Here is a 14,845-nt window from a genome sequence, read left to right on the forward strand (position 1 = left end):
GTATCATGTTTTTCTGCAGTCAGTGTCTTCTCCTCGTCCTTCTCTCTCTGCTCTGTTTCAGGTGGAGCTCATCAGCTTCACCACCAACTAGTCTGAGACACTCTGATGTTCTATCTCTCTATCCTATACATTTATAGACAAACAGCTGATTTACTATGTGACATCACTTCACTTGGTGAAAAATACACAAAATAACAACAAATATACACTAAAGGATAAAAAAAATACATGAAATGCACAACAAGTAAAAAAGGAAATACACACAATATAATTATAAAATACACAAAATGACTGAAAAATAAATTGCACAAAAGCACCTCCCTTATGCACAAAATACCAACAAATATACATAAAAATAACTTTACAAACAAGCTTTAATACAGAAAAGAACAAAGGGTTTGTGTGTTTTTGCTTTCATTTTCCTGTATTTTTGTGGGTGTTTTCTATCTTTTCAAAGACCTTTTGTTTATTTTCATTGTAGTTTTGTGTTTTTGTTGCAATTCTGTGCATTTTTTACATTGTTTTTTATCTTTTTGGCCATATTTTGTATATTTTTTTGGATTTATATTTTGTGTTTACTTTGGGGGCTGCACAACATTAGATGAGGCCCCATGTTAAAGCATGATTTAACCAATGAACTTAAATCATTGCTGCACATTTTCAACAACCTTTAAAATCCAAATAATGAGAAATGATTTAAAAACCTTTAACTGTTAATAACTCATTAGCCTGATAATTATGAACAGACGTCAGATCTAAAGAATAAACAGCTGTGTTTGGTAATTACAGATGTTTGGGTGATTTTGTGAATAGTCTGAGTTTAACAAACACAATGAATGTGTATAATTATGTGACATCTGTCAAACCTGCATGATGGCGCCGTCACAACAGCTGTCCTGTTTAACGTTTGTATCCGTCACTGAAACACTTGCCACTGTAACTGTGAGACACTTCTGAGGATCCAGAGGAAACTTATGGACTGTCATACGTTAATCCTGGACAGAGGTACGTTGATTTTGATGTGTGCCCCACTCGAGACAAGCGCAGCCAGGAGTCAGGCCACGGAAGTCGGGAGCAGAGTGAGGGAACTGGGCGGAGGCATCGCCACACACGCCGCACACCCTAACCCCTGAGCGGGGACGCTACAGGTTACCAGTGATGGAAGCGAGGGGGGCTACTGGTGAAGCTACGGATCCCGCTGCCCTCCATCTACTTAGCGAACGTCCATTCATTGCAGAACAATACGAATGACCTGCTGAGGCGCATCCAGACCCAGCACTAGGCCCGGGAATGCTCCGTGTTCTGCCTGATGGAGATGTGACTTAGATTCCTCTTTCCAGCCACTGGACTTCACAGTCACAGAGAGGGATCTAAAGGAGGAGGTGGGTGTGTTCTTGTAAATGAACTCTAGAGCACGGATTGTGTCATCATAAACAAAAATTGCAACGTTAACCTGGAATGTATTATTGTGTAATGTCCCTGTGTGTTTTCATACATCACTAGGCAACACTTCTGTTGCCTGGAATGAATTAAGCGACATTTTACACACTTTGAGTGTTCCCATGCCAACGCTGTGGTTATAGTAGCTGGTGATTTTAATTAATGTTATTTTAAAACTGCCTTTCTCAACGACTATCAGCATGTTAAACATCCAACCAGAGCAGGGGTCTGCAACCTGTGGCTCTGGGGCCTAATGTGGCTCTTTGACTCTTATGCAATGGCTCCTTATAGCTTTAAAAAAACTATTGAAATAAATAGTTGTTTTGTTTTTTACCGAGGCTATTGATAATTAATAACAAATAAAATCGAGATATAACAATTTGTTAACCTAAAATAACTCACGTTGTACAATGACTCAGCACCTTACCTCAGGCCACCCTGCCAGGGCCATTTTTAAAATGCTTCCTTCAGGGAAAAGGTGTCGCTCTATTAAACAAGGCAATTTATTATAGACTGTTTATTGTACAGTATTTTACCCTATAGTATTTTATGTGGCATTGATCGTTTGTTTTAGTTTTTTAAATGTTTGTTGACTTTACACTTTGAGCTCTTTTTATACAGCAAATGGCTAATAAACTGTAATAGTACCTGTTTAATAAGTAATATATGTTAGAGCAGGTCAAACCTTCAGCAGTAGTTTACAGATCTCATATTTGCCCTTGGCAGCAGCTTCATGTAGAGGAGTGAACTTCCACAGGTCGGCCACGTTCACTGAAGCTCCGTGTCTGACCAGCAGCTCAGCCACCTCGTAGTGTCCGTAGGAGCAGGCGTTATGGAGGGGAACCAGACCTCTGTAGGAATACACACGATATCTTATATTATATTACATATAGGACGTATACAGGGAACCAGACCTCTGAGGAATACACACATGATATTAGAAGGTATACACACACATACAGCTACAGTGTTATATTGTCTCTCTGTGAGTTCTTACCCTTTGTCCTTGGCGTGTACGTCAGCTCCGTGATGCAGTAAGTATTCAACCACTGACACTCTGTTATAACCAGCAGCAAAGTGAAGAGGTGTAGAGTGACGTCCCTCCAGGTCTCTACAGTTCACATTCTGAGCCGTACACAGGGACTGCAGGGACACCATAATCACATCAAACACACACATATACATATAAACCTATATAAATACATACAATCTTAATATAAATACATATTAACACTCAGCATCCTGAGTTCATCTAAATGTTTTCTCATGTTCACACATGTTATTTTCATTTTTCATTCCCAGTGGTTAAAAAAAGCTGATATACAGATTTATTTACTTTTTCAAAAGTTGGCCTTTGTTATTGACTCAGAAATATAATTAGACAAAGAAGTCATTGAAAACCTTCCCTCACTGCTTATTACAAAACCTGACACAAAAACAGTCTCACAGGGCGACAGAGAAGACACTTCTACTTTAAAATAGAAGTAGATCTCTAATGTCAGACACTTCCTGATGTTTGGGGGAAGTAGAAGTAAAAATAGACTCTACTTCTACTTCCCCCAAACATCAGGAAGTGTCAGACATTAGAGATCGAGCTCAGAGAAATCCTACAACACCAAATTGATCAGTGTGCGTGTGTTTATTGTCTTTTTATTTTTCAGCAACTTTCCACCATTGTTTTGTTTGTTCTTTCTAAAACTGAGTTTTATTAGGATGAAGATGATCTTAGACGATGTAAAAACACAGACACTTTAAATGTGAGGAATAAAATCCTACTGACGTTTCACTAAAATATAAAGAAACAATTCCACACTTTCTATTTAACAATGACTGTTTGTCGATGAATTATTGATCACACTGATGTCCAATCGTCTGTATCTCATCCTTTACTTTGTCTCTAAACCAAACAACATTTATTAAAAACTAAATAATTCAGGTTTCTTCAGATGTCGTATTGTACATCCCAAACATTCATGATAAACATGTTAACACACGTTAGTAACAGAGTCACATGTTTAATAAAACCAGGTGAATGAATAAAGTCAAACAAACTTTAACTGTGTCCAGATCTCCAGCTTTAGCAGCTTCCAGGAGTCTGAAATCTACGTCTGAGTTCCTCACTGGGATGTTCTCTGTAAATAAACAACAATACACAATAAACAATAGAGCTGGCACATGCTCAGACCAGATGTTATTTAATAAAACACTGATTATAGTCCATCAGAGGAGGATTTAATAAAGATTGAGGAATAAACTCTCACTTAATGCATGCTACACTTTATATCTTTATATATTTTGTCTCATTTTGTTTATTTGTTGACATTTTGTTTATTTGTTTATTTCTCTTTCCTTTTGTGTATATTTTGCTGTCATTTATAATTATAATTTAAAATATCTGTTTTTGTTATCATTTAGTGTAATTTCCCTTAATTTTTTTGTATTGTTGTCATTTCACAATTTCTTCTCTTGTTTTGTGTAATTTTGTTTACATTTTGTACATTGTTGTCTGATTTTGTGTTTGTTTTTGACATTTTGTATGTTTTTGTTATTTTTGTCATTTATTTTTTCCTCATTTGTTTATTATTTTTTAAGATTTTGTATGTTTTTCCTTCATTTTGTGTATTCACTGTTGTAATTTTGTACAATTTTCTCAGATTTTGTGTGTTTGCATTGTCATTTTTTCCATTTTTATCTCATTTTTTTGTATTGTTGTCATTTTAAAAAAATCACTCGCATTTTGTGTATTTTTTATGTCTTTTTGTATATTTGTCTTGTGTATTATTGTTATTTTTCTGTTATTTCTGTCCAACCACAGGCACTAGACCTTCATCTGCATTAATAATGTTTCTGTAAAGCAGTTTTAATGTTGAAAAAGCAAGGCAAATTTACTGTATTTGTATAGCAGATTTCATACACATGGCAACTCAATGTGCATTACATGATCAAAAAGTGCAACAGAAAACATTCAACAGCAGAAAATCAATTAAAAAAATCATTTAAAATCATCAACAAACACATTACATCACCAACATGACCAAAAATCTCCCTGTCAATCATACACAGTAGAGAAAATAGTTCCTTTAACTTGTGATTTTATCTGCAAAAAGCGCTTTATAAATAAATTACTTACTTACTACTGACTTCAGCTCTGCTACAGTTTGTTCCACTTCTTTACAGCATAACAACTAAAGATTAAATCAGCCTTTAATTGGCCATGTAATGTTTTTACATTAATGGAATTTGTCCTCTACATTTAACCCATCCCTGAGGAACAGTTGGCAGCCATTTTGCGGCGCCTGGGGAGCAGTTCGGGGTTAAGGGACTTGCTCAACATCCCACAGTGATGGCCCAGGTGAAGCTTGAACCGGCAACCCTCCGATTACAAGCCCAGCGTCCTTAACCACTAGGCCACCACTCCCCATAAACACAGCATCACCATGGTTACTGTGAGCTCTGATCTCTACTATCTGACCTGTGTTCACCTAAAACCAGGGGTGCCCACTCAGCACTAATCCTTTACAATCATAATAATATATATAATATCTTTACATTCTGTGGCCACACATGCACACACACACACACACACACACACACACACAGTACCGTTGAGTATTTGTTGAACGGCTTCGTTTCCCATCTGAGCAGCAGTGAACCCCTGCAATGACAGCAGGGAGGCGTCGGCCCCGTATCCTAGCAACAATCGACAGGTCTGCAGATGACCCGCCATCGCTGCACGGTGCAACGCCGTCTGACCCAGTGTGTCCAGAGCGTTCACCTGAACACACACACACACACACACACATTTACATTGTGTTAGTTACAACCAACACATTCCTCAGCGTGGGATCTGATTGGATGAAACCAGTGGGTGCTAGGGCTGGGCAATATAAACCAAAACTCATGTCTCAATAATTTTTTCTCAAAATGGCGATGTACGATATTAATCTAAATAATTTATTTCAAATTAAGTCTGACCAGAAAAATATGTGTCACTTTTGTCTTTCTCTCCTCAAAGGGACAGCACGTGTGAGTGAGTTCTGTAATGTGGCTTGTTTAGATGAAGGTCTGGGTTGGGACACACTGAGAAGTGGTGAAAGCAGCCACTCCTAAAATAAGTATTTTATTACAAAATAAATGAAAAAAGTAATTTTTCATATCGCCAAAATAGAAAACTCAATACTGCCCAGCCTTAGTGGGTTTGTTCTTTTACTGTAGGATGAATTCACATTGGTTATGTTATGTTTTTATCTTCTGTCACAGAACCCAATGACACTGGGCCACAGTTTAATAACCTACTGTGTAGTTTAACTACACTATAAATATGATTTAAAGGAACCGTTAAATGTTAAAAAACAAAAGTGTCTGAACGTCAGTGACTCAAACATCATCGTTTCACATCATGATGGTGTTTCATTCATAACAAAATCATCGTTAACAGCAAATCAGCTTGTTTTTGTTCACCTTTGACTGTTTGACGGTTTCCATGGTAACATCACACAGGTTTTTTTATTTATTTATTCATAAGATTAATATATGTGTATGAGATAAACAGCTGGCTGCTAATTCTGCTGTCACTATAAATGCTAAAGATGAAATCATATTTACTGTCACAAAGTGTGAAATAAATGAATTAAAATGTTAGACTTTAAATATTAAAGCAGAAGTCAAGCAGTGGGAATAAATAAAGAATAGCAAATACAAAAGGACAACATAAATACAAAATAGGACAACAAAGATACACAAAACAACAGAAAAATACACAATAAGACAGAAAGGACAAAAAAAATATATATACATTGCACAAAAGCACAGCAAATTCAGCAATTATACACAAAATAAAAATACACAAAAGGACAACAAGTATTTAGAATAATGACCAATCTGAGCATGTATACAGAAAACAGGTTTGTTGTGATTTGTGTTTTTTTACATCATTCTGTGAACGTTATTTTTGGTGTTGTCTTGTATTTTTGGAGCATATATTTTGTGGCCCTTTTGTATATTTCTCTGTGTTGTTTTAAACATATATATATATATATATACTGTATTTTCAGTGGTTTTCTGTATTTTTGTAGCAAAAGAAAAAACATTTTGTTCTCTTTTCTCCATTTTTCTTTCTTTTTTTTTTTTTAAATTTTGTATATTTTCGCCTAATTTTGTGCGTTTCCTTTGGGAGTCACACATAATTAGACTGAGGGCCACATGTCAACCGGGACCACCCGTTGCCTATGTGTGGTGTAAACGCTGCTGGCCCTGAGACATGTTTTGGGTGTTGAAATATGTGATAGAAGAGAGCTGTAGTTTACCTTGGCCCCGTGTTTCTGTAACACCTCCATGATGTCGTTATGAGCTCGTTCTGCTGCCACGTGAAGAGGAGTCATAAAACTGTAGATGATAAAATTAAAGTTACATATAAACACTACTGAGCAAGAGCGGAAAAAAGGCTTTAAAAAAATAGATTAAAATAAAAACATGTCTTGAAATGTCTCACAGGGAAAAGCATAAACAAACCACAACAAAAGTCACTTAAAACACTTAAATATTGGGCCATAGCCAGTGGCGGCTGCTGGTCTTTCATGCAGGGGAAGCTCATTTTCTGCCAACTTCAGAAAATGTATCTGTTTATTTAAATGTGAATTCTAGTAGAATTCACATTTTGTTGTCAACAACTATTTGTAGATTATCACACACGCACGCGCTGGAGTGTGAGTGTTTGGTGAAAAGTCTCACAACACAAGCAGTAACAGTCTCCACAAACACCAAAAACAGACACTAGGTTTGTCAGAAGTTGATTCGCTATGAGAGGATCAGCAAAGTCTCCGTGTCAACACAGAGCAACGGACTGAAATATTTGAAAAACCCGCCTGTGTGCTTACAACGTCATACTCTCTGATTGGCTCATTTCGCTGTCAATCAAAATTGAATTAGCCTGAGACAGATCATCCAATCATCATCCATTATTCCAGCGTCCGGAACAGACAGATCCAGCCCACTGCTCCATAGACCTCCTGTGAAGCCCGGCGTCCGATGGGCGGGACTAAGTGCGTCATAACCGAGCATTTATCCAATGAGCGTCTAGTTTGACTGCAGTGGATCAACCACTAAATCCTCTCCCATTGAAGTCAATTGAAGCTGAACTTCACCACTGTTTATTAACACTGTGACGCTGCGGTAATGAATGAAGAACGTCACGCTGTCACTGTCAGTTTCCTGTTATAAGAAGCTGATTCTGAACTAAACATACATGTGTTCTGTCATATATTTAGTTAATGAAATGTACACACAACACTACATATTTGACCACTGATTTTAGGGGAAGCTGAGGTTCCCTTGTAGTCTTAAAGCATCCGCCACTGGCCATAGCATATAGTCATCTTAAAGATGGAAATCCTTGTTTTAATCATCAATAAAATGGGATAAAAGTGACCAAAAAAGGAACAAAAATATGGCAAAAAAAGTGATGAAAATAGGTTAAAATATGGCAAGTTTGGTGTAGTTGCCAAAAAAAGGGTAAATATAAGCAAACATGGAATCAAATAAAAAATAAAATATTCTTCAGTTCCATGAAGGCATCCTGACCCCAAGGTTTAGAATTATTACAATCATTTATTGTTTTAAAAAATAAAGATTTTAATTTAAATGTCGGAAACAATTCACAAATAAAATTGTCAAAATTGCTCAGTATTTTTTAGCCTTAGGTGAAAAGTTATTGATTGTGTTTAATGGTGTATAATATCATCTTAAATCAATAGACTGTGTGATAGCACATATATCAAACCTTTGTCATTTAAAATAAAATAAAGGCACTAAACTGTAGTGCCTTTGAGCCACAGTAACGTACTCTTTATTCTTCTCGTTGACGTTGGCTCCTTTCCTCAGCAGCAGCTCCGTCACCTGCTTCCTTTTAGGGTGGGGTGACGCTACGGCACAATGCTAACACACACACACACACACACACACGTTATCAGTTTGTTGTTGTTGATCATCAGTGAGCGAAACAACAATAAAAGCAGAGTGTGTGTGTGTGTGTGTGTGTGTGTGCTCGTACCAGAGCGGTTTCGTGTGTGTGAGGGTGTTTAAAGTTGATGATCTCCAGAGCCAGACTCTTCTTAGCCTTGGCCACGTCTGCTTCTCTAGCTGCCTGGAGCAGAGAGTGACCTTTGAACTCATCTGAACAAAAAAACACAGAAAGTGTCAAGAAAAAATTCTGAGCTTGTATTTGACGACATCATCTATTATCCTGAACGTTGTTTGTTCTTTTCCCACAGCTCTAATAATGTATGAGTCAGCAGAAACAAGTGATTATCTCTGACAAACACATCATGCTGCTACACAACAGGAAGTGATTCCACACTGAATAACAACATTCACACTTTGAATCTGTTTTTTCAATGAATGGTCCTGTTGCCATAGAAACACCACATCAGCCTTGGTAGATGATTTATGAATGGTGATTAGAGAAAGGTGAGTTAGCGAACACGTCACTGGTTTAATCTAATAACAGACTGGACTCTTCTAAATGTTTCTATGATTTTATTCATGAGAGCAGAGAACAGACTGCTAACATGTGACCTATAATATATATATATAGAATAAGAAGATAATAATGGGAGTATTAACACAGGAAAGGTGAATTTGATGGTGGTGTGTATATTTTTGTGTTTTTGGAGTCATTTTATTTATTTTTTTTATTTATTCAGTTCATTTCCGACATGGTTGCAATCACAGAAATTCATTTTGACATTCAGAGCAGAATCACATCATTGTTTTTTTTTTTTTGTTTGTTTTTTTGTCCTTTTTCATGCCGGAAAGGGCGACGGAAAAAAGCATTATGCTTATCCAGATCCGTCCCCTGATTTGAACACGGATAATTTTACATCAAACCTCATTTTGTGTATCTTTTTAGTCATTATGTGTATTTCAAGTGTTGTTAATGCTGTAAATCTGTGTTTTTGTTGTTATCCTTTTGTATAATTTTTGCAGCGTTCTTTTTTTGTCCCATCGGGTATGTTTGTAATCGTCTTGTGTATTTTTGTAGTATGTTGTGTGTTCTAGGAGTCATTTTATGTTGATATCACATTTCTGCTATATGCTTATGCCATTTCTACATAATGTTTGTTATTTATGTTATATTTGTCATTTCTGCTATATGTTTATTTCTGTTATGTTTGTGTACTTTGTGTTCTATGTTTATGCTATATGTTTATGTCATTTCTGCTATATGTTTATGCTAATTATCAGCCCTTAATAATTCCATTCCATGATGGTCTGAGGAGGCGGTACAGGTGTAATGACAGAACATAAAACCCTGTGTGTGATGTGCTTCCACAGGTTCTTACAGGTCAATCTCTGTGGTGGTAAATGTTTATATAAATTATATATGATCATATATTTCTCTTCTAGCTCTCAACGAAGGCAGACACTTACTTCTCTGCTCCCTCCGACCTTTATCTGCCCTGCTGCTGCTTCTTTGTCTGTGCTGTCTTTAGTCACATTCTAACAGCAGCCTCTCTCTACAAATCTATCAAAAACCAAACTTATGGAATTGATCAGCTGGTCTCTCAATGCAATCGAATGTCCATCCTTTCCGTTGAGGACGTGGAACACATCTACATATATAGAATTATGGTAGCAGGTATGCTGCTGATTGGAGCAGGCAGTTTTCTGATCTAAGTCCGTATTACGTTTTGGGAAGGCTGCCAGTCATTTCTGATGAATGGAGCAGGGCTCTCAACACTCACTCACGTGATAAACAAACTCAAAAGTAAGCAGGATGTTACTTTGGAACGTCTATGTGGATTGGAATCAAACATGGAGAAGATGATTGCTCAGCTTCCCAGATAAAGGCCACCATATTGGATGACTGCTTGAAAGATGGACTCCAAAGGCTTACAAAAACTTGTGCTCAGCTCCTTACTCCTTATCTACCAGCTTATCTATTCTCCAGGATGTTCGTGTAGAATGACGCTCCGTCTCTCCTCCTCCTCCTTCCCAACATCACCTGTGAATTTTGTTTCTGAACTCAGATCTACCCAAGGTTGTTTCACGTCATCGGCTGAACTGTAAATAATATCTCATCATTTCTACTATATGTTTATGTCATTTATTCTATACGTTTATGTTAATTATTCTATATGTTTATGTTAATTATTCTTACAGGTGAGTCTCTCCTTCAGCTCTGGGGTGGGGGCCATGTCCATGGAGCTCTTGCTGTGACAGTTGAGGAGGGTGGGGTCAGCCCCATGACTCAGCAGTAGAGAACACACCTCCACTCGGTTCTTAGAGGCTGCTTCATGCAGCGGTGTGAACTGCCACAGGTCCATGGCGTTGACGCACGCCCCGTGCTGAGAGGACGAAGAGAAAAGGGAGATCATGTTTAGTTTAGTTGTTGGTTTATTGTGTGGAATAATTGAGCCGTACCTTTAGCAGCAGCTCTGTCACCTCATAGTGACCATAGGAGCAGGCGTTGTGTAGAGGAACCAGACCTCTGATAACACAGAAAACAGGTAAACACAGCAACATAACACGCTGAAGGAGCTAGCTCCTCTTAGCATCAGCTACGGCTAATGGGTCTGTGGTAAAAGTTTTATTATTATGATTATTTGATCGTGTTTGTTATACTGTGTGACATATATAGTAGCCGGGATTAGTGCACAAATTAACAAAATGCACAACTACATTTATATTTCAGAAAGTGAAAGTATAAAATACGGTTATTTGAGATAATGTGTGATGTTTTAATTTGAAAAAGAACAATAATTTTAAAAATAAATCATTTTAATCAGTGATTACTAGACATTGCAGACAACACCATTTCATAATCGGGTGACCCCACATGGGGTCACGACCCCAAGGTTGAGAAACCCTGTAGTACGGTCTCGACATTTTCCATCAAGACCAGCATTGATCTGATATTGTTCAGCTTCATTCATGTCAAAGATTTACTTCAAACATTTATCGCTAGCATTTAGCATGAGCTCACTGAGTGTCTATCTCCTGCAAACACTGGGACATCAGTCCATCTGACTAATAAACAAATACAGACAAATATTTATTTTCTGCAAAAATTTAGTTGAACAAATTTGTCAAGATTTGAGGATTTTTGCATGTTGTGTTTTGAAAGAGTTACAGACTCCTTGTATTACATGCTTTGCTAGGTTTAATTAGAGATCATAATCAGATGTATAACTCCATACATACCCTTTGTCCTTGGCGTGAACATCTGCTCCATGTTGTAGTAACAGCTGGACTATCCTCACCCTGTTGTATCCAGCTGCTAGGTGGAGAGGAGTGGACTGGACACATAAAAGAATAGAAAACAGGACAATAAACCACTGTGACCTCATTAATAATGCTCCTGTATATAAAAGAGCATCCATAGAGACAGTGAGGATTCATTTATGGCCTTGACTTTCTGTGATCAGAGAAAACTGAACATTTTAATCAGGCCATAATACAACACAGAAATACCTCATGTTTTGCATGTTTTCTCTGGAAAGCAGGTGATTGAGTGTCTAGAGTATTTAAGCTCTTGAACAATTCATTATCTATTTATTTATTTATGTTACATTATGTATCTTTTAAATTCAAAATAAAAAAAATTTAAAAAAAAAAAATTAATTGTTTTTTTTAGTTTTATTTAAAAGTTTAAAAATACAATTTTAATCACTGTTTTATGTTATTTAATCATTACTAGACCTCAAGGTTAAAAAAGCTTGTATTATACAGTTCAACCACTACACCTGTACAAACACCAATCAACCTGCTGGCCCCATCCTGATCACCTCAGTACAGGACTAACCCAATGCTAGGTTAGCTCATACAGTGAGACAGGATTTATATTAAATATCAGAGCAGAAATATAGAACATTAGGATCTTTGGATGTCTCACCATTTGATTCGATTCAAAATCAATTCTTGATTAAAAAAATGTTACAATGCATAAGTGTGCATTACAAGTGTGTTAAAGCAAATAATGACATCAAAACAATACAGTTTGTATAAGATAATTTTAAATAAATGATGTAATCACACAAAGGCAAACTTAAGATAAAAGGCAACATTTATTCATGCTAAACAAATAAACACACTGTGTTGTCTATGTACATTATAAGTTGGGGTCTCTGTGGATCATAAACTGTAAAGTCTGGGTGAGTTTGTGTGTTTTGACCCAACACTGTTGCCGTAGTAGTCAGAAGTCATCATCTTGAATAAAATCTGAAATATCAGTTGATTATGAACACAGACGTACAGTTTAAAATATCAAACCAGTCATTTTTCTTTTTTTTTTTTAAGGTCTCATCTTTCTTTCTAAGAAACTTAATATTTAATGAGGGATAATTTCAGCTTCTAGACAATGAGAACGACAGAAAAAAACATCTATTTTTCTAGTATGTTGTACATACTTGTAAATCTATTTTTTGTAATTTTTGTAATTCGATCTCTGTTAAAAAAGAAAAAAAATCACATCACATTCACATCTAATATGTGTTTTTTGGTTGTCCATCTTTCTTGTGTTAAAGCCACTTCCTTTCTGAATATTGTGATTTTAATTTCTTTATCAAACACTTCAATGTCTGAGTCACAATCAAAATATAACAAATACAATAAAATCATAATAAAGAGAACTCATTTCTGGGAGATATGTCAATTTCAAATGTTTTCAAAAAATAACTAAATTAAAAATGATGAAATATTGTGAACCTATATTTTACTATATGTCAGATGTTTATAGATGCATGTTCAGATATATTTATGTTTATCATCCAGTGCTTCAACATAAACACAACTAAGTTTCATCTGTGGAACATTTTCTCAGTTTTACACATTTGAACTTTGCAGAAACAAACATTCCAACAAACATGAAATAATAGTCGTTTAATGCTTGAACTTTGATTTTTTGCTTTAACGTAAAGTGCAACACACAATGTAGAAGTTATGAAGGGTAAATAAACCTAGAGAATAACTGTATTTTACATTTGAATCAGATGTAGTTTGATCAGAAACAATGATTGATCTACATTTATTGGATCCTGTGGTAAAGAAATGTGACTTTACAAGTAGAAGAAACACTTCACAGAAAGTTCCAAAAGTTTAAAATGGTAAGGGTAGAAAAAAAAAAATCAGTTTTTTCTGCCTATTCCGTCTGTGTGAATGTATATAATGTTGCCATAATGAGACTAAATGGATTGTGTATTTCACCTTTGTTTGAGGCGACAGTAGAACAGACTTTAGGAACCATTTCTGACAGAACTCAGACAGAACCAGGGTGGTAATGGTTCTAAAGTGGAACATTATTATACTCACACTTTGTGTCTAAACACCTTCAGACTCCTGAACTAAACCAGAATAGATCTGTGCAGAAACATAGCTTATTATGTGTATTTATACAGAAAGTTTAGTGTAGAACCAATTATATGACACACAGACACAAAGTTTATAAAGTTTTGTACGGTTCATTCCATGTCATTTCATCAAATTATCCACACACATCGGTCTAAAAAAATTCTCAATTTTTACCAATTATTTAGTGATTATTCTACATTCACACTGTAAATGTTTAGTTTGATCTGATCAATACTTTTTGAAATATGTAGTGGGGGGAGTATGTGTCCTTATTGTTCTTTCATGTTCATCTTCCAATATGTCAGGAACTCCATCACATAGAAATGTAAATATGATATAGTAATAAGCTCCACCTACTCTCTCAGAATATAGAAAATACATCCTATATATAACATGTCAGCTCCTCTAAATAGTCAAAACCTCCATTTTTTCCACTTTCCAGACATGTTCATCACTTATAAACCCTTTCTACCACTTTTACACCTAATGTCACATATGTTGACCTATTATTGTCACTTTAAACCTCTTTTCACCACAATTCATGATTATTTTTGTAACATTAAACATTATGCATCTGCTTTAATAAATAATAATAAATTTAAGCTAGAATTATCTTTCTGCTCAGACTTTATTGAGTTAAAAATATCCAGATTTATATTGTATATGGACATTTTCAGAACAAATATGGAGATATGAGTTTTGGTCCTTATCGTCCAGCCCTAACACACAGCACAGCAGTCGTTAATAAAGATGTAGACAAACAGAAAATGTCCTTTAATGAAACTCACAGTGGCTTCATCACAGAGAAGATCAAATAACACCAAATAAATGATTTCCTATCGAGAACCTAAAGGAAACAAAATCTAGTTTATTTATTTAGTTTTACTCAGATTAGGAACGTGAATTTGTGTTTAAAATAGACGTTCATTCATTGAGTTCTATTTTAGTTTTCACTGTGAATGTTGATCAAACTGCTTCTATCATTTTCCCACATTTGGCCTTTATGTTGAACATTTCTCCGAGGGCGTAATAAACTGATCATGTGACCATGTGGTGTTCA

General features: G+C 35.9%; 1 protein-coding gene across 1 annotated transcript in view; it reads right to left on the minus strand.

Annotated features, from left to right (window-relative positions):
• LOC114472968 (poly [ADP-ribose] polymerase tankyrase-1-like) overlaps window positions 1–14,845 on the minus strand; it is a 66,267-nt gene that overhangs the window by 10,562 nt on the left and 40,860 nt on the right. Inside the window, exons 7-16 of the mRNA XM_028462295.1 lie at window positions 11,641–11,735; window positions 10,861–10,927; window positions 10,598–10,784; window positions 8,489–8,610; window positions 8,282–8,373; window positions 6,747–6,825; window positions 5,044–5,215; window positions 3,493–3,572; window positions 2,438–2,583; window positions 2,126–2,291 (exon numbers count right to left, since the gene is read on the minus strand). Coding sequence (XP_028318096.1) covers window positions 2,126–2,291; window positions 2,438–2,583; window positions 3,493–3,572; window positions 5,044–5,215; window positions 6,747–6,825; window positions 8,282–8,373; window positions 8,489–8,610; window positions 10,598–10,784; window positions 10,861–10,927; window positions 11,641–11,735 — 1,206 coding nt within the window. The remainder of the gene's footprint in view (window positions 1–2,125; window positions 2,292–2,437; window positions 2,584–3,492; window positions 3,573–5,043; window positions 5,216–6,746; window positions 6,826–8,281; window positions 8,374–8,488; window positions 8,611–10,597; window positions 10,785–10,860; window positions 10,928–11,640; window positions 11,736–14,845) is intronic.

Source organism: Gouania willdenowi, chromosome 12, assembly GCF_900634775.1.
Source record: "Gouania willdenowi chromosome 12, fGouWil2.1, whole genome shotgun sequence".
NCBI lineage: Eukaryota > Metazoa > Chordata > Actinopteri > Blenniiformes > Gobiesocidae > Gouania > Gouania willdenowi.